The 19,700-nt window shown below is 54.1% G+C and overlaps 1 protein-coding gene across 6 annotated transcripts in view; it reads right to left on the bottom strand.

Moving 5' to 3' along the window:
* Window positions 1-19,700, bottom strand: part of FYCO1 (FYVE and coiled-coil domain autophagy adaptor 1) — a 77,753-nt gene that overhangs the window by 32,007 nt on the left and 26,046 nt on the right. For 5 of the 6 annotated variants that reach the window (XM_019724045.3, XM_074312504.2, XM_074312503.2 and 2 more), the window contains 7 exons: window positions 16,452-18,839; window positions 15,326-15,418; window positions 14,464-14,582; window positions 12,024-12,191; window positions 9,229-9,378; window positions 8,324-8,535; window positions 5,607-5,751 (listed from right to left, as the gene is read on the bottom strand). In XM_019724045.3, coding sequence (XP_019579604.3) covers window positions 5,607-5,751; window positions 8,324-8,535; window positions 9,229-9,378; window positions 12,024-12,191; window positions 14,464-14,582; window positions 15,326-15,418; window positions 16,452-18,839 — 3,275 coding nt within the window. Of the gene's footprint in view, window positions 1-5,522; window positions 5,752-8,323; window positions 8,536-9,228; window positions 9,379-12,023; window positions 12,192-14,463; window positions 14,583-15,325; window positions 15,419-16,451; window positions 18,840-19,700 lie in introns of those variants that run through there. The other variant, XM_088798205.1, reaches the window with a different exon arrangement.

Here is a 19,700-nt window from a genome sequence, read left to right as displayed (position 1 = left end):
AAAGAGACTAGCCTCTGGGCGGTGAGCACACAATGCAATAGATGGATGATGTATTACAGAACTGTACACGTGAAACTTTCATAATCTTAACCAATAAATTTAACCGCAATTAAAAAAAAACAAAGAACTAGCAACACAAAATGGAAGCTGCCGATGGCTCCCCGTGTGCTGGCGAGGCTGGCAGGGTTTGCTGCGTGCCTTCCAGGGGTGCACAGCATGCCACACACGCTCTGGGCCAGTGAGCACAGGCTGAGCCTTGCGGGCCCCACCGGAGTCGCCTACTATTTCATAAACACGCCCACACGCACCCACAACGAGTTACTTTACTGTACTCAGGCTGCAAGGGCCTCCAGGCACATCTTCAAACTACAAAATCTGCCCTTGTCCTGGCGACAAGGCTTTTATCACTTTAAAATTGGCTGCAGAGGGGATCTTCTGTCACCCCTCTTTGTGCGCTGACCCTAATGTTCAGCCCTTTAGACAGAGGGGCCACTAGCCCCTGACTTCCCGTACAGTGACCCAGCCCGAGGCAGAGGCCCTAACTGGGGAAAAGGTGAAGAGTCGGGGAGCGGGGGAGCCAGGGCTGCAACCACATGTTCCCAGAGGGAAGCAGTGTGGTGTGATGGGGAAAGCAGGACTCGGGCCACTCAGACGCCGGCTCAGTGACCGCTCCACCTCTGTGTGTCTGTCTTCGGGCAAGCAACTCAACCTACCCCAGCCTGTTTCACCGCCCACACTGACAGCCGTCCCTCCAGGAGTGCTTTATGAGGCATGGACAGTGCACTGAGAACCAAGCTGGGGGGCTGCCTGGCCACGACAACAGAGGGGCAGCTGCAGGGACCACTGGCTTCTGCCTGCAGGTGCCTGCCTGGCTGAGTCAAGTGAGACCAGGCACCTGCCAGGCCGTGCTCTATCCCCAGCCTGTTCTCTATGCCCTCTCTAGGCCCCCTGCAAAAAAGTGTTGCACCGGCCCTTCCACAGTTTAGGAAAATGTACCCTACTGTCCCCAGAACGCCCCACCGCTGAGTCTTCTTTCACCTTCTCTTCTTCCTCAGTCACTCACTGGTCCTACACAACCTGGGCCCTTACCTGCTACACCTGGGAGTAGGTATGGTTTTCTGACCCTCCTCTGGATACACACCATTATTGGCAATAGACACTGGCACAGCACGTGTTGGTCACGGAGGGCTTTTGTGTCTTGACTTCATTCTGTCCACACAACAGCCCACGAAGTATAAGTTTTCAAACTCAGACCTGCTTTTCTCCCCACCTTGGCTCCCCTCTGCTCACACATACCAGCACGTGATGGAAGGGGTCTGAGCTACCTGGGGGGCTGGAGGGGGCCAGGCTGGGTGTGGACCCTGGCTCAGTTCTATCCAGTCCAGTCTGTCTCAGGTGTGGCCTTGGGGTCTGAGGTAAAGAGTGGGCTCCTCCCCGACCCCAACATGTCCCCAGTGCTTGGTGGTGGGGTGGTTAGAGACCACGGATGGCCACACTGTCCGATGTGAACACAGGGTGACCCTGATTCCAGGGCTACCTGGGAGAAGCCCAGGTGATCTCCGAGAGCCTTCTGCACCGAGGAAAAGGTGCTGTGGGGGAGAAAAACTGGAAGCAGCCACGACTGGAGGGGTGGAGGCAGAGCAGAAAGCACGGGGCCCAGGAGCGCTCCAGCCTTCCCCTCCAAGGGGTGGTCAAGGCAGCACCCCCTTTCCTGTGCCCATCCTCCGTGGTTCCTAACTGCCAACGCCGTTGTGCAGGAGGCTTGGCACTACCATCCCCGTTTTCAGATGAGGAAACTGGTTCAGAGAGACTAACACCTGCCAAAGCTCTCAAAGACTCAGCAGAATGGGGCTAAGACCTCAGTGAAGAGCCTCTTTCTCCGCCCAGAAATGCTGGGTACGAAGGGCCCCAGGTACCTGCTAGCTCTGCCCTCATCTGTAGGCGTAGCTGTTAGCCCACATGCAGGGTGGCTTTCTAACCTTAACCATTATCACCATATCCTGTTCACGTTTCGCTTGATACCAGGCATCAAATCTCCTCACGGTGAGAAACCCACCACCGCTTCCCCAAAGCATTGTGACCACAAAGTGCCAGTTCTAAAGCAATTCCTGGTAGAGATGCTCGTGGGTCGGGGGCAGGCTGTGCCTGTGTGAGCGCCAGCTCGGCAGCATCCACACATCTGGAGTGATTTTCCTTGGAGACCAGTGGGCTTCTGGGTACACGGTACTGAGCACACAGCAGCAGACAAGCACGGCTCAGCCCTACACATCACAACGCAGATAAAACGCCATGAAAACAACGCACGTCCACAGGAGGCCTCGCGATGCAGGCACCGGGCTTGTGCTTGGTACACATCACTCTCTTCTAATCCTCCCAAGAACCCCAGGGAGTGGGTGCTGCCCGCCTCTTTGGTACAGGGAAGGGAACTGAGTTCAGGGGGCGCAGGGCCCAAAGCCATGGAACCAAGTGGGTCTGATTCTGGAGCTCTAACTCGTCACCACCATATAGCCTGTCGTCTGTCCAGTAATCAGAAGAGGGGGCCCGGCCTCAAGGGCATGACTGGGCGGAAACTGAGCAGAGGTCAAGGGAGCCCAGGCCCAGTGCAGCTACCAGCTGACTGACATTTTTCTCTCCTTCTCTGCCTGCCGTCTCAGTCCTGAGAACAGTCGGACACCTGGTCAGGGGAGCTGGCTGAGGTGGGCCTGGATGACTACGTGTGTGCGGGGGTGGCGGGTCACAGTCATATCTAGAAGGTTCTGAAGAGTGTCATCTTTTCATCTGAGGAGCTGTGTTCCTGCCTCACACTGCTACTCTAGCCCTGAGCCACACTGGGGGGGTGGGGGCGGCACGGGGCCAACTGGGAGGCTGCTCAGGGAGTCTGCCAGGTCTCCCCGAAAGCCTGGACTTGGCATCTCTTCCTGTGCCATCACTGCTGGGAGAGGCAAGGCAGACAACTTGGTTAGCCCTACGTATATGAGAATGTACATGAGGCCGGGGGCGTGGGCAGATCTCTGCTGTGCAGATAGGGAGGTGGGGACCTGGGGAAGAGAGTTGTCCTCTTCAAAGCAAGTCTCCAGGCTGGGGCCTAGGGGACGCACTCTGGGCCCAAACCCTCGTTCCGACACGTACAGGCTGGGGCCTAGGGGACGCACTCTGGGCCCAAAGCCTCGTTCCGACACGTACAGCAGGGACCAAGTGAGGCCACGTGTACAAGCTGCAGGCACAGGGACAGTGGCCTTCAACAACACCGCTCCAAGCTGCCTTCTTTCCCCATGGACCTGGACTCACAGTGTTCAATCCGTCCTGGACTACTTCTGACTCTGGACTAGCTGACTTCCTTCTCGAAGTTTCCTGTCAGGGTCGCTTACACATGTCCTGGTGTGTGTGACTGGTCTTAAACTTAGGAAGAAAAAGAATATAAGAAAAAGCTTCCAGATCTGCTTGGGACTCCCTCTAGCTACTGCACAAAGAAGGTGTGTGACGAGGCAGGCCCTTAACTGACGCGAGGGCTGGCTCTTCATCAGAAAAGACCCAGTGCAGGTCTCCGTCTGTCAGTCGCGGATCCACCTTGCAGGCCGTGGGCCAGCATGCCGGCCAGTTCCTTCCCCTGGAACACTTCCTGATTTCCCAAGACTGAAAACACCTATATTTGTCAGCAGTCAGAACACCTTCTGTTTTGGTTCCCACTGGGAAAAGGGTGAGGGAAAGAGGAGGCTGCAGGGGGTCGTTTTCTGACATAGGCTGCAGCCAGAGGCTTGGTCCTGCTCACCTTACCACGGACCCACCTGCCCGGGAGTGAAGGCGTGGTCAGTGAAGAGCTGCCAGGTGATGAGGGCAGAGAGTGACTCAGTGCTAATGGAATGGAACATGCCCTGGGGACCACCAAGCCTCGGGGTCGGGGACAGTGCTGCAGGCTGCGGCAGTCAGGGGCGGCTTCTGAGGTGAGGGTTCCAGAAGAAAGGCCCAGTCACAGTAGCGACAGTGAGCAGGGGCTTTCTTGGGTTGGGTGACAGCTTGGCTGATCCGTGAGGCCACAACAGGGCAGGTTCAGTCACTGGCCAGTAAGAGAGTACGGGAGAGAGGAGGTAGGTACACTGAGGCCGGACAGCTCCTGTGCTGAGGGCCTCGCGGATATGAAGTTCATCTCCTCTCATGCAGCAGAAACCCCGGGTAATAATCTGACAGGTCAATCCTAGTCTGCCTCTGAACTCTGGGCAGGAAGGGAGTAGCAGCGATTTCAATACAAGTTACCAAGAGCATCACAAAACCCCCTAAATGGGATGGAAAGTGTGTCAAGAAACGTCTGGATGTGGCAGTCGTGTCAATTCTTTCTCGAGCTTCTGAACAGCCAGTGCTTTGCTGTAGAAACTGGACTCAGGTCAAACTCTAGGAGCTGACAAACACTGGGCAAGGCTGCCACAGAGGGGAACCTGACCTTTTCCTGTGGGTCCCATGGCAAACGCGTGTCATTTAATATGGTGACACTTTGTGCAGTACTGCATATATTTAAAAATTGGCAAAACTCTCCTTCCAAACCTTGTTAAAAACAGCGAGCCCAGAAAACAGAGCGGGCCATGCAGAAGCAGCACTTGTAGGGCAGCCTGTGGCGCCATCAGCCTCAGGACGGGTTGGTGGGCCGGGGTGCCTGACTACGAGCAGCACAGGACGCTGGCGACGGGCAGGGCACAGGCTGGGCGTGTGGAAGGGTGACAGGCCTGCCTAGGACTCGGGGACTCTGGGAGGGCTTCTCAGGAGCTAAAGGGACTTCGGAGAGAACACATCTCCCCGAGACAAGTGAGACGAAATCCGAGCTTCCTTCCTCAGGGCGGCGTTACCCAGCCTGATTAGTGGTTCCAAAAGACGAATGGGATTTTTAAAGGGCAACTCGCTGCTCTGAGCTCGGCTCAGGCAGCACAGCAAGGGCTGCTCTCCTGGGCTGATCTGCGTCCCCTTCAAATTCCTGTGTTGCAGTCCTAACCCCCCGTAGCTCAGAATGTGACTAAATTTGGAAATAAGGGCTATGAAGAAGTAACTTAGTGAAAATGAGACCGACCATTAGGGGGACCCTGATCCAATCTGAGTGGTGTCCTCCTAAGAAGAGATTAGGACACAGAGACACCAGGCGTGCACACACGTAGAGAGACGCCCCCGTGAGCAGGCAGCGACACAGTGGCCATCTGTCTACAAGCCCAGGAGAGAGGCCTTAGAGGAAACCAAACTGCTCACACCTTGATCTGGCACCCGCAGTCTCCAGAGCTGTGAGAACTAAATTTCTGGTTTAAGCTGCCCAGTCTGTGGTCTTTTGTTATGGCGGCCTAAGCAGATTAATCTAGTTGCCCAAACTAAGAAAGGCCTTAATGGAGATGCTGAAATCAGGGGACCACTGAGTGCCCAGGAACCCTCTGACAAGGCTCAACACTGACCACTCCCGAGCCCTGGTGCCCCTCGAGCGCCATCCCATCCCATCCCAAGCTCTGTTCTAAGGCACCTTCCCTTTAAGCAAAGACAGCCAGTCCTGCTTCTGCATTTCCCTGGTCCTTCGGTAAGAACATACAAGGGCCAGGCATTTAATGAGCACTCAGGAAATGGAGGTGGCGTCTACTCACTGTTCGGCCACGTTTGGGTCAAGGGAATCAGACTCAGCGGGTGTTCCGGGCGAGGAGGAGCCGGACTCCTGTATCTGGCACAGCTCCTCATCCGTGATGATGTCAAACACGGCGTCGTCAGGCAGCCTGGAGTCTGTGTTCGCACCTGGGGCAGAGGCCGATCAGGAGACAAGAGAAGCACAGCGGTTACACACAGGATGGGGAGGGAGCCTCAGAGAACAGACGGAGGGCAGCTATACAGGACAAGCCGGGGCACACTGCGAGTGCCCACTCCAGATGGGAAAGAGATGGCTGCTGGACACTCTGGAAAAGCAGAGCTGAGACTCCAGGTGAAACTCAATGCACAACTTAAGAGATTTCTGTGAAGCCCTAGTTAGGGGCTTAGAGAGGTTTCAAGCTCTTATATAGTCCCTGAGACGCTTTATTTAGAAGGAGAAAAACTCACCTAAACCTTATCAGGAAAGAACGTACCAGAAAAGTAAACATTTTGCGCTGCTGAATCCTTGACCCATAAGACACAGACACTATCTCTTGGCGCCTCTTTGAAAGCAGGATTCCGTCTGGGCTGCACTTCCATCCCAATCCACTGGGGGGTGGGGGTGGGGGTGGGAGAGACCCTCCCCCGGCTCAGGGAGTTGCAGCAACCATTGTGCTCCAACCAGGGACTTGTGTCTGACTTTGCCGGCCACTCGGTAGGAACAATGCAGTATGCCTGCTCCTGTGCCAGTCACCCACCCACAAACACTCTCTTGTACATGTCACAAAAAATGTGATGGCAGGTCTGAGGCGAACAAAAAAAGAAGACAGAAAGACAGATTGAGAGGGAAGGAGGAAGGAAGGCAGAGAAACAGACAAGGCGACAGGAAATGTCAGAAATCAAAACAGGTAACGTCAGCACTCTGACACTTTGTTGTCGCTGGAACATACACCAGTGAGTCGGGCAAGGGGAAGACAGATTCCTGGGCTGTTCAGCAAGAAGACCAATTCCTATGAGCTCCAAGTTCCCAGCGAGCCCTGCCACATGGAAACTGGGACAGGCTGTGCTTTAGAAGAAACGCTCTTCGTCTTGGCTGAAGTCTGCACAATGCAAGGCTCAAGGCACAGGCTGGAAAGGGGGACTAGGAATTGGTTTCTCTCCATAGACTCAGCCACACTCCTGAACCTGCCCTCTGAGACTGGCAGAAGGAAGGAAGAAGGAAAAGAAGGGGAGGGAAAATGAGCATCAGGGACTCAACATGATGGCCACTGGGAGATATCAAAAAAGATCTAAATAAATGGAGAGCTACACTAGGTTCATGGCTTAGAAGGCTCCATTGTGTTAAGATGTCAATTCTCCTCAGATTCACAAAGAGATTCAATGCAGTTCCCACCAGAATGTCACCAGAATATTTTGTAGAAATTGACAAACTGATTCTAAAATTTATGCGGAAAAGCAAAGAAGCTAGAAGAGCCAACACTTTGGTAAAGAACAAAATTGGAGGACCCACTCTACCTGATTTGAAGACTCATTATAAAGCTACGACAATCGTAACGGTGTGGTGTTGGTGAAAGAAAGGGCACACAGATAAATGGAAAGGAAGAGAAAGTCCAGCTGTAGACCCACCTATGCAAGGGCAATTGATTTTTGACAAAGATGCAAAGGCAATTCCATAGGAAAAGAATACGCTTTTCAACCAGTGGTATTAAAACAATTACAATGGCAAAAAAACCATCTGCAAAAAAATGAATCTCTACGAATAACTTGTACCACATACAAAAATCAACGCAAAATGGATCAGACCTAAACATGCAACCTAAAACTATAAAACTTCTAGGAAAAAAAACAAGACCTTTCAGTCCTTGGGTTCAACAAAGACACATGACACCAAAAGAAAAACATTGCTCTATGAGAAAGAAAAAAAATGGATTAGACGTCATCAAAATTATAAACTTCTGCTTTTTGAAAACCATTTCTGCTCTTTGAAAGAAAGTGAAACTACAGGCTATAGAATGGGAGAAAATATTTGTAAAACACATATCTATAAATAACTTTCATCTAGAATATATAAAGGACTCTCAAAATTCAATAGTTAAAGAAAGAGTTTTAAATGAGCAGAAGATTGGAAGACGATGAGGAGCAAAGACAAGACTCACGTCTGCCCTGCCGTCTCAGCTCTGGCTCCCCGGCACAGCCAAAGTGCGGCCCCTGAGACGGCAGCCTGGGCTACTCTGCTAGGCCGGGCCTGGAGCAAAAGCGGCAGGAACCACATCCCACTTCCTTTTACTGAACTGAGAGAAAGCACATGAAGGAGAATGCCTCCTGCTTGGCCACTGGGAGGGAACGTGAGCCACAGGAAGGGAGCGAAGGACGCACGGTCATTTCCAGACACAACTCTGGTTACTCTGGGAGAGAGGGTGGAATATTGGGGCTGAGGCTGTGGGAGACAGCGTCCTCCAAAGTGTGGAGAACGTAGCATGTGAGCTAAGAGCAACACGGGCCTCATGTTACACAACGCTAAATCATATCAGAGAAAGTTATTCCCTTTTCAATTCTCTTTCAATCCTAATTACATAAAAAAGAAAGTCTCAGATTGGTGGTACTACATTTTTAACACCTTTTGAATGCTTAGGTTTGGAAAACATTGAATCGAGGTCTTAGAGCTAACTACCCACAATGGGGTAGAAATGTGAGGGTGGGGCCACCTCGAGAACACCGAGGGCAGCAGCGGGGGACTGACCTTGGCCTCTGGTGGCCTGGGCCCCGGCTTGGGCTGGCGACAGTGTGGGGCTGGGCTCTCCCTGGCTGGTGCCGGAGCTGTTGCTATCGGGGGAGCTGGGGCCTTCACTGAACTTCTGGAAGCAGGCTCGGCAGCAGCGCTCCTTCCTGCCACCGTGCTTTGTCACGACGTAGTTGTTGCAGCAGTAGTAACAGAAGATGCGGCCACATATCCTGGGGACCAAATAAGCACAGGCTGTGAGGACACCGCTTTGTGGGCCTCGCACACTGGAACTGGGTCTCTGTTGGGTTCTGGACGCCAATGGCTCCCGTCAAATCTGGCTCTGCCCCCACTTCAGTGTGAGACCTTCTGGCCCATTTGACAAGATTCCAATAAAGCCATGCTGGTAAGCTGAGTGGGAGCAGGTTTTCCTTCCCGAGGCTGCGGGAGGCGGGGCTGCGGTAAAGCACGCGGGAAACTCCCCTTCCCTGACACACGATGCGAGTGTACGTGCCTCGCCTCGGCCCCGGTGAACGACCCCTGTGCCCTGGCCCCAGCCCGAGATCCCCTTCCGCCTGCCCTTCCTTGGGCCCAGGAGCATCTCAGCGCTCTGCTGTTCCAGTGACGCCTCAGCCCCCATTCTCCTGGGGTTCCAGTAATGCCCCTTCCCCTCGGTCCCTGCAGGCTGAGGGAGGGCCCAAGGCTGCTGGTATCTGGACGCGCCACATCCCTGCGGGTCCCCTTATCTCCCCTGCACCTCTGTATTAAACTCTCTGCCCTTTCCAGGTCCCTGAGTGTCCTAAGCCACCCTCCTCGCCCTGTTCCCTCACAGCCAGAAAGCACTGTGCTTGTCCTAGTCAGCCACGATGCCAATGCCTGTCCGAGCCATTCGCTCTGGTTCTGGGCCCTGCCCGCTGCCCGCTGACCTGCAGTGGTGTCGCCGCACCATCCAGCTGAACTCGCGCTTGCAGTCAGAGCAGTGGGTGGCCTCCGAGTCCCCAAGCCACCTCTCCTCAGCACTGAGCTTCTGCTGGAATTCCAGGGCATCTGACTTCTGCCAGAGAGCATCCTTGTCTCTGGGTCAAAGCCATATTAGAAAAAGAAAGAATCCATGAAAACAATAGAATTATCTGATTCATTTCGAAAGACTGACTCCAAATTTACCAAGACACAGAAGGAAAATTCACTTTTCCTTTGGAAACACACCCCATCTAGGGCTTCTCTGTCACCGCTCATCAGTCCCAGACTCAGCGGGACCATCTGAAAATGCGAGCCCTTAACTGACACCGCACATACGTAGGTACAGAGGAGGTCCCGGCTGTACATAAAAGGCTCTGGCAACTGCAGAGCTGCCAGCGTGGACAAGGGCCACACACTGCTCAGGCGTCTACACGACAGTGCATAAGGCCCCTGGGAGTATAAGCTGCAACGTGCTGTCATGATTACACGACAGTCTGTGCGCTGCGAGCCCGAGGACCACGGATGCTCTGCCCACTCAAATCTTAAATGTGCTTGGGGCCCTTTATGTTTTTATAGTTTACGGTTCAAATAACAACTAATCACTGCAGAAGACCAAAGATTTCCCAGCCTGAAAACCTGATGGGATGTTATCTTCCCTTCTCCTCCAAGAGAAGGTGCAGTCACTCCAGGAAGGCTGAAAGAAGAGGGGGGCTTTTCGGGAAGCTCTGGCATTGTCCACCTATGCCTGCTACGCCAGGGGGGAATTGTTCCTGCTAAATGGCCATTTTCAGGGCTTACGGCTTCTGACATGGGAAGGTTAATTCTTCCCTGCATGGAACCCCTGCCACCATCCTGAGGGTTCATGTGGCCCAGCAACACCCTGATGATCAACACCAGAGCCACTTAGGTCCTGAGAAACTGGCTCCATCACCAGCCAGGGAAGCCATACAAAACCCAGACCATTGCCCCTAAATCCAAAAGCCAGAATATGGAATTGACTGGCTTTTTAAGAACACTTGAAATTGTCAGGAAGCAGAAAGATTTGTTCTCCGGACCACATTTCTCCCAGGCAGGCCACAGCATGTCTGTTTTGTCCCAGAATGCCAGGCCCCACACCCTGGGAATGTGGGCATGCTGCCAGGATCTGGGCTTCTCCATCATACACCTCGGGAAGATGTCTGCGCTCGGAGGTCACAAAGGCCCTGAGTTCCCAGTCTGCACACTGGTGACAGGAGGGCAAAGTTGTTAAACTTCCAGTTTAGTTATAATAGCACCCTTTTGTAACCCCAAATGAATGAACAGATCTAGGCATTGCTTGTCCACGGCTGCTAACATTCAATGAAAAGGATAGTCAGGTCTTAGGTGACTCTTGAAGGGGAGACCCAGAACTACAAGCCGATTCTATGAAACGCTCTGGGCAGAAGTTTGAACCTGAGTCTGAGCAAGCCTCTAGCAGAGCAGTGCTTTTACCTCTGGCTCACTGACGGCTTGGACCCCACTCCCAGAAATCCCAATTTGGCTGGTCTGGGTGGGGCCTGGAAAGAAGTGTTTTTTTTAATAGCTCCCCTCGTGATTCTAAGGTGCAGTCACGGTTGAGGACCACTGCCCTAGTTCCAACTGTCCATTTACAGGAAATACAAAGGGTGGAAGAGCGCGTTAGGTGATGGGATGGAGAGGCAGTTGGTAAAATGCAGGCTACGGGGAAACTCTGCCAGATGAATGACCTTGTTTTTTCAAAAGTAAATTGCAAAGAAAAAAAAAAAGTTAGAGAGATGGTGGGGAAACCCATAGACTAAAAGATCTAAGAAACACATCACCACACAATGTATGGCTCTAATTTAGATCCTGATTAGAAAAAATTATAAGGCAATTGGAAACACTTTGAAACTGACTCGATACTTGATGATACCAGAAATACAGCCAATTTTTAAGTGCGGTAATAATATTGTGGTCGTTTAAAATGCAGAGTCCTTGTCTTGGAGAGATACATGCTAAAACGTTTGCGGATGAAATGATTATCTGGGATTTGCGTCAGAATAATCTGGGGACGTGGGGGAAATGGGTGGGACTCTGGATGAAACAAGATCGCCTATGAACTGAATAATGTTGAGCTGGGTAACACGTTCATGGGGTGCATTCTGTTATTCTATTTTTGCATATTTGACAATTTCCATAAGAAAAAAATTTAAAATTTTTTTGAACGGCTTGCCAGTGTTTAAAAGTCAGGCCAATTTCACATAAACATTCAGATTTCCCACTTCTCTTAAGAAGTAAGGTGATCTGGGCACCCTGGGCTTGATGCCTGTGTGGCAACAACTGCAGGGGGAACGTGCTGCGTCCTCCGCTTCCCCAAAGTGCCCTCTTGGCCAAGGTCATGCGTTTACATTAGCTGTCTGCTCCTTGCACTGGAGTTTGGGAACCCTGGTACTGGGAAGGGAGAAGTTCCCTAAGATACGAACCATCACTGATTGTCACTCTTGTGGCTCTGCACACATAGAGATTTGGAAAATAATTACATGGCAATATGAAAACAGAAACCCAGAGGAGCACTAGTGGTTAACAGTGAAATCCCCTTAGAAGGCTGCTAAGGGCCTGAGCAGACCTTGCACGTGGGGGAAAGGGGGGCGGGGCTTAACAACCGAACACACACATAAGGTGGCGGGCATTTCCCTTGAAGAGTCCTTTTAAGAAGAGCTGCATTTCCTTAAAGAAAACCGAAGCTTGGAGGAAAACCCCGGCCACCTGTTTGTCCCTTAGTCACCTGAGCAGCTCTATCAGCCGTTCCTCCAGGTACTTCTTGGTTCTATTCAGGTCATCCAGGTCAGCGAGCATCTTCTGGTCATTCTTCTCCCTGTTTGTCACCTCCTGGCAGAGTTTGTCGCAATACTCTTGGATTTTTCTCATGGCTTTTTCAAGTTCCTTCTGGGTCCTGGTAGAGAAGCAGTCAGTTTTCCCGATTATCCACTATGTCCAGCTTCCACTGTGCCTCCAGGCTGACCCAGGCCTCTAATGAGGGGTCCCGCTGCCCTCCCAGCCGTCCCCTCATCACGGGGAAGGAGCCCCTCGGCAGCACCTGCTATGCTCACGTGGTGCATTCCCCTAGCCTTGCAGACTCCTCTCACACCCAAACTCTTCATGCCCTGCCACACACACACACTCACACACACACACACACACACACACACACACACACACACACACCCAACTCAAGGGCGTCCTGGGAGGGCAGGTCGACCTCAGGTCACTGGGAGCACCTCAGGTTGAGCTCAAGTCTGCACTGCGTGGTTCTTAGGCAGGGCCTGAGGTTATGAGAGGAGCCCGATGGGGGGCTTTGCAAGAGGAAAAAGGAGTCAGGACACAAAGAACAGAGGCACAGCTCCCTGGAGGTCACCACAGAGGACCAGTCCTCCGTGAGTCTTTGGGACTCTACACATGGGGCTCAGTGCTGGGCATACAACAGGCACTCGGTCTGCACTGCCAGGGGTTCGACCTGACACCGAGGACTAAGGAATTCTGTCTGGGGCACTGCAGCCTCAGCCTACAGCAGAGGCGGCTGGCTGAGCCAGGCTGTCTCCCCATCTTGCCCACCCCACTTTCAACTCGGCTGTCCCATAAGGCAGTGGTTTTCCAAGGATGCCCTATAAACTCCCAAGGCCCAGCAAGATGTTCATAAAAGGGTCAGTAAACAGAGGGCTCCGCAGAGACAAATTAGTTTGTATCTAAGCCAGCCTTTTCACGTCCACTACAACATTGTCAGGAGGTTGTTTACTAGACAATGTCCACCAAAATGACCTCACGGGTGTACACACACACACCCACGGCTTCACACAATGAGTAACAGAAAACCCAATCCTGGGCAGATGGATTATGAAACTTTGAGCAGCTAAAACAATGGCTCTGAGATCTCATAAACAACCACAGCACTTAAAAAAGTAAAATAAACACACACACCACCAACTTGTGAAGTTCTATTTAAACTGTCATGTGAACGTGACCCGGCTAAAGGCAGCCAAGTATGAGAAGTAATGCACATCCGGGTCATGGAACATCGAACCTGTTCTGGATCTCCCGTGGGGCCTGGGCCCAGGCCTGGAAGGAGGGTGAGAGGCGGGGATGACGGGACAGGTGGGAAAGTGCAAGCCGGCCTTTGTGGGGGCCACATGCCACGTGGTCCCCGCACCCCACCCTCTCGACAAACCTGTCTTAATCAGGCCTCGGCAGGACTAGCTTGGCCCTACCAGCAGATGGGGGGGGGGGGGGCTCATGCTCACAACTCCAGGTGGCCCCCAAGCCTGACGACGGGGTGGCTCGGGGAGGCCTGAGGGCTGGCCACACGTAGGGCCATACTGTCAAGTTAAAAAAAATCACGATGGAAGGGTGACGACAGCATGATGTGCCCTCCATGGACACGGCACCAGAGAGGCTGCAGGACGCAAGCCCGTCCTGGTCCCTCACTCGCTCACTCTCAGGAGAACCCACACCTCACCCTGCGCCTCTCATTTCACAGCGAATATGAAGAGCTCCAGTCAAATCCGTAGCGGGGAAAATACACACACACGCACACACACATGCACGCACGCACAGCCAGTACCCTACAGTAAAACAGAACACAACACGATCTGTCTATATATTTTTTAGGTAGTTGGTGAGAAAACAGACTCGGGAGCCAAATGGTCTGGGTTCTAACCCCACTGCTAACACTTACATACTGTCCGACCCTGAGACGGCGACTCAACTCTTCTGAGCCTCCTCCTCCTCATCACTAAAATGGGGATAAACAATTCCATCCTCACAGGACTGTTGGGAGGATGAGAGGGGCAAACAGATGCAAAACACTCACAAACAGTGCTGCTCCATTTTAGGCATAATATTCAAGTGTCTGTGTGCTGTCGTTATTACCGTCATTGTATCCCACTATTATTGCCTGTTAGTTTTTCCAAAGCTTGACGTTACTGAACTGAAATGTGGCCAGCCAGAGATAGGACAGGAACTAAGAGGAAGGTCTGCCATCCATAGAGCGACGCTAAGCAGAATGCCAGGGTCTCTGTGGCGTGTTTCGGGTACCTGGTGTGTCTGTGGCTTTTCTTGCAAAGGCCTTCTTTAACCTGACATCAGCGGCTGACTTTCTAAATGACTGCATCCAACAGCCTCTCCTTCCCTGAAGTCACTACCGCTGGCTGCGTGGGAGGACCGTCACCAACCTGGCCAAGCTGTCCCGGAGGGCAGCTGCCTCCTCGTCCTTCTTCAGCATGGCGGCCCGGGACTCCGAGAGGTGGCTGCTGCTGCGCCTCAGCTTCTCTTCCGTATCTGCCCGGGCGGCCTGGCCCGGGACACCAGGGAGAAGACACTCAGCTTGCAAAAGCACGTGCCAGATGCCACAGGGTCACTGGCGTGCTCTCCGCCCCACCTGGCTGGGTCACTTCTAACTGGAGGGGCTTTTGTTTCTCTGTTTTTAAGTGCAAGAGGCCAAGAATCTTTGTTCTTATTTGTGGAGTGTGACACACTCCTGTTTTAATTATGTCCCCTAAGCTTCAATTGCAACTGGTTGTGGTGGCTGGAGGGACGGCAGGTATCAGAATCTCCAGGGTGAGGGTGGAGGTGGGGTGGCAGGAACAGGGTTCACCTAAAAAAAGTCACTGCCCTGAAGACAGGTTTCAGCACCACCGCTGCTCCCCACTCCGTTCCGAGTCACTGACTTAGAGAATTCCTGGGGAGAGGACTAAGGACAACTTATTTCCGTCCCATAGGGCTGGGTGAAAACCACACTTGGCAGCTTCAGCCAGGTATCCAGGGAGTGGAAAGGGACTGTGACACAAAGTCTGGGTGTCTACAACAGTGAACTGATGACGGCTTCAGCTTGGGAGCTGGAAGTCCTGTAGGGGGCCCTCCAATGGTCCAGCGAAAACCAAACCAGCTCCCCTTGCCCTAATGGGTCCACACACCGGGCCTGGGAATGAGCAGGCAGAAGGCGCCACACTGACTCGCCGCCCAGGCAGCCCGGGGGGCCAGCCACTGCGCAGGCTCCCGGAGCGCACTCCCCTGGGCCGCACAGGCCGGGCCTACCTCCAGCTTCCCCACCGCCTCCTGGGCGGCCTGCAGCTGCCGGCCTTGGTCTTCAAGCTGGCCCCTGAGGTTCCTGCATTCTTCACTGGCGGCCTGGAGAGACAGGGATTATAGAAGTTGGGTCCTTGTCCAAATGGGTGAAAACAAGCTACCCCTCCATTTTTTCCCCCAAACTCAATAAGCTTCAGGCTTCATTTGGTAACAAAATCCTTCAAGCTTCCTAAGAGACTTAGCTTGGTACCCAAGCTTAGAATTTCATTTCTGCAACAGAAAAAGTGGCCTATGAGCTGCATGGAACTGCACAGGATGGGGACCCAGGGTGGGAGACACGTCTGTGGGGACAACGCAGTAACTGCCTAAGAGCAGAGGGTCAGGAGTGATCCAAGTGCACAGACCTGGTACAGACAGACAGGCGGTAAGCACTGGAACCAGAGCCCCAAGGCCGCGCTGCCTGTACCCTCGCTCTTCAGCCTTTTTCTCTGTGCAGGATCAAAGGCACATGGGAACCGCTGTTCTCATGACTCGTCTATCCCCAGGGCCTTGGGAAACCTAACTGTCACGCGCCTGCCATCAGGATGGCACCTGAAGGGACAGAGAGCCCAGGGACAGGACTCGAGGCAGCCAGGAACTGCTGCCATTCTGCAGTGGACTCTAGAGGCTCCGGCAAGGGTCTCAAACTCACATGCCCACAGGGGCTGGGCAAGTACAGAAAGGAGTGTGAGCAAACAGCAGACGATGCCTCCTTGAAAGTGGGCAGCCCCACTCAGCTCCTGCTGACTCCTGCCATGGGGGCATGCGGACGCAGGCTCTATGGTCTCCCAAGATTTCAAAAGCCCCCAAACTGGATTTGTAAACATCCTGCTCTTTACAAGCTGGCTACTAATTTAAAAACAAACTTGTCTGCAATGGCCTCGAGTTTAGAGTTCTGGGCTAAGGCATCACTCCCAGAGCTGCGTCCCTAACGTTCCTGCAGGCAGGAGGAAGCTGGGCTACGACAGCAGGACAGGACCTTGTCTGCCTGGGTGCCATGGGCCACATGGCTGCAGGTGCATCCTATCCTCTCGTGAAGTCACCAGGCATGGCTGCAAAAGACAGGTGCCGCCCGGATGGTCAAGGCCAGGGTTACCTTAAGTTTGCTCTGGTAGTCCATGATCTCAGTGCTCAGCTGGAACTTGAGGGTGTCGAGCTCCTGGTGTGCAGTCTCCTGGAGGCTCTGGGCCCGCTGCTCAGCCTGGGCCAGCTGGGCCCGCAGGCCAGGCAGTGAGCTGGCCGCCTCCTCGGCCCCCCTCAGCTTCTCCTGCAAGCTCTCCTTCTCTCGCTGCAGCCCTGCCACTTGGTGTTCCAGGCCCTCTCGCTCCCTGGAGGCTGCCTCTTTGGCATCCTGGAGCTCCCGGGCGGTGCAGGCCAAGGCCCCCTCCATCCGCTCTTTCTCTGCGGTCAGCGCACAGACCTGGATGCCCAGCTCAGCTGTGTCTGTGTTGGCCCGGTGCAACTCCTCCTGCAGCTCGGCCTGTTCCAGGTGGGCTTCCTGGGAGGTGCATTTCGCCTGGGACAGCTCGTCCCGCAGGGCCTGGAGCTCCTCCACCCTCAGATGGGGCTCGTGGGCCCTCTCGTCCTGCAGCAGCCCTTCCTGCTCCGAGCACTGCAGCAGCTCCTGCACATGCGCCCTGTTGAGGGCTTCGTTCTGTTCCTTGAGTTGCTGCACAAGGGCCTTGTGTTCCTGCAGCGCTGCCTCAGCCACACTCAGCTGGCTCTGCACTTTCTCCTGGTCACCCAGGGCTGCCTGCAGTGTGGCCCGGAGGTCCACCACCTCAGCCTGCAGTCGCTGGGCCTCCCCCTGATGGCCCTCCTGGGCAGCTAGCTCATGGGATGCGTTTTCTTGAGGTGGACCGAGCCCCTGGTGACGCTTTTCTGCTGTGAGGGTCTCAATCAGCTGGGCCTGCTGTTGGCACTGGCTCTCCAGAGCCCTGCGCTCCCCTTCCCGGGCCTCTGCCAGCTGCTGGCTCTGCTCTAGCTGCTCCCGCAGCTGCTGGCACTCGGCCTCCTTGCTCTGCAGGGCAGCCTCCTTCTCTGCCACGTGGGCCCTCATGGTCTCCTTGGCCTTCTTCACAGCCAGGAGGCTTGCTTCCATCTGGTCACCCATGTGCCGGATGCTGGCCTGCTCGGACTCCAGGGAGGCCAGGGAGCCCCGGATGGCCGCCTCGCGCTGCTGCAGCACCTGGTAGTCAGCTTGCAGGGCCTGCAGCTTGTTCTCCAGGAGCTGGTTGAGCGCACGCACACCCTGTAGCTCGTTCTCCAGCTCCCTGTTGACCTGTTGGAGCACCTCCTCCTGGCCGCTCGCTGGCATTTCTGTATCGTCCGTCGTTCCCTCCTGTTCCTCTGGCTTCTCGAGGGGCTGTGGCTGGGTGGCGTCCGGGGGGCCCAGAGCCTCACTCTGGTCCCCTGCCACAGGCAGATCTGGGCCTGGCTGCCCAGCAAGCAGCTCCAGCATCCCCACCTTCTGGCTGAGGTGGTCTTTGTCCTGGATGAGCTGCTTCTTCTGCTCCTCCAGGTCACTCACATGCTGGCTCACCTGTGCCAGCTGCGTCTCGAGGAGCTGCAGCTGCCGGGTCAGGGACCTGGCCTCCTGCTCCAGCAGCTTCCTCTCCTCTCGCTGACGCTGCTCCCCCTGTCTTGCCTCCGCTAGCTCTTCCTCCAGGGAGCTCAAGTGGGCCAGCGACTCCTGCAGCCGTCGCCGGAGCTGGGATGTCTCCTGTCCCTTCTTGGACAGCTCCTCCTGGAGCGGCGCCATCTCCCTCAGAAGCCGCTCCAGGCCGGCCCGGGCCTCGTCCTTCAGCTGCAGCTCCTTGGCCAGCTGCTCCAGCTGGGCACTCTGCTGCCTGTTGAGCTCCTGGACCTTGGTGCTCTCCCCTTCTAGAGCTCGAAGCTTCTCCCCCAGCTGCTGGATCTCCAGGGCCAAGTCACTGGGCGTGGGCTCCTGCTGCCCCTTTGTGTCTAGTGCCACATGCGCCTTCTGCTCAGCTGCGCCCGGCAGGTTCCGGACATCGGCTGGAAGCTGGTTCCTCCTGCCCAGGGAGTCCCGTGTGGCCTCGAGCTCCTGCACCAGAGGCTGCAGTATGGATTCCAGCTGCCGCACAGCTGAGTGCGAACCCTCCTCCTTCACCACTGCAGCCACCTCCAAGACCTGCAGGCACTTCTGCAGCTCCTTCACCGTGTCCTGGGAGGCCTGGGTGACTTCCCACTGCTTTTGGAGCTCGGCCACCATGCAAGTGAGGCGAGCATTGTCCTCAGCTGCAGCACGACCCCTCTCCTTCTCCATGTGCAGCTGCTCTCCCTGCAAGCTGATGGTCGCCTTCAGCTCCTGGTTCTCCCTGTCCAGCTGCTGCATCCGCTCCTGCAGCTGCTTCTCCCGCACCTCCAGCTGGTCCAGCTCCACCCGCATCTCGTCAAAGCCCTCCAGGGCCTCGTTGTTTAAGGGGCTGTTCAGGTCAAAGCTGGAGCCCATTTCCTGAGTCTGGGGAGGAAAAACCAAAAACAGGTGGCTTTGGGATGAAGCTACTTGGAAAAGCTTTACCATTTAATGAGAACAGAAGTAAAAATACAGCAACTCCGTGACCTAAGGTGAGTCTACCAAGCTATTCAAAGGACTAGAACCCCTTTGCTCACAGCACCTGCCAAAGGAGGTCAGCAGCACATCCCAAGGACACATCAGCACACAGGTGAGCTCAACTGAGACTCAGAACTGCATTTCCCATCTAGCCTCCTGTAGCTTTGGTAATATAGTGGATGTCGGCTCTTAGATAAATTAAGTTACATTTAAACTACTGTTCACCACTGCACCACACCCACAGCTGCTGTGATTGAACCACAAAATAGGGTAAAAGGTTAGTCTACTCCTAATGCTGCTTACGTTGATTATTTTTATTTTGCTTGTTGATTAATTTCAGTGTTCTTTCCCACAAAACTATAAATAGCTATGATACATTCACATTTCTAACAAAATTAACAAAACCAACCCTTACCCACTAGTTTACTGAGCACTTGCTCTGTCAAGCGTTCATGCATGTGTGCTTCCTCACTCAATCCCCACCACCCCCGATCAGCGAGAGTGCTTTTTATAATCCCCGATTTACGGATGAGCGAGCTGGAGCTCTGAGAGGGTAAGTCATCTTCCCAGGGTCACACAGCTGGGAGGTGAGAGTCGGGATCTGACTCTGCCGCTTTTCACCCCAGTGCTGAACTGCTTTTAGCACTTAATTTTTCAAAGGCCTAATGAGTTCTTTCCGGTTATAAACACCTGGACTCTGGGAAACACGGGGCATAGCTGAGGGTTTATGTGGCTCTGGCTGGAACCACAGGTGTCTAAGAACGCCAC

This window comes from Rhinolophus sinicus, chromosome 5 (assembly GCF_057876585.1).
Source record: "Rhinolophus sinicus isolate RSI-liver-muscle chromosome 5, RSI-T2T, whole genome shotgun sequence".
Lineage (NCBI taxonomy): Eukaryota > Metazoa > Chordata > Mammalia > Chiroptera > Rhinolophidae > Rhinolophus > Rhinolophus sinicus.
This window is presented reverse-complemented; position numbering and strand designations above follow the sequence as displayed.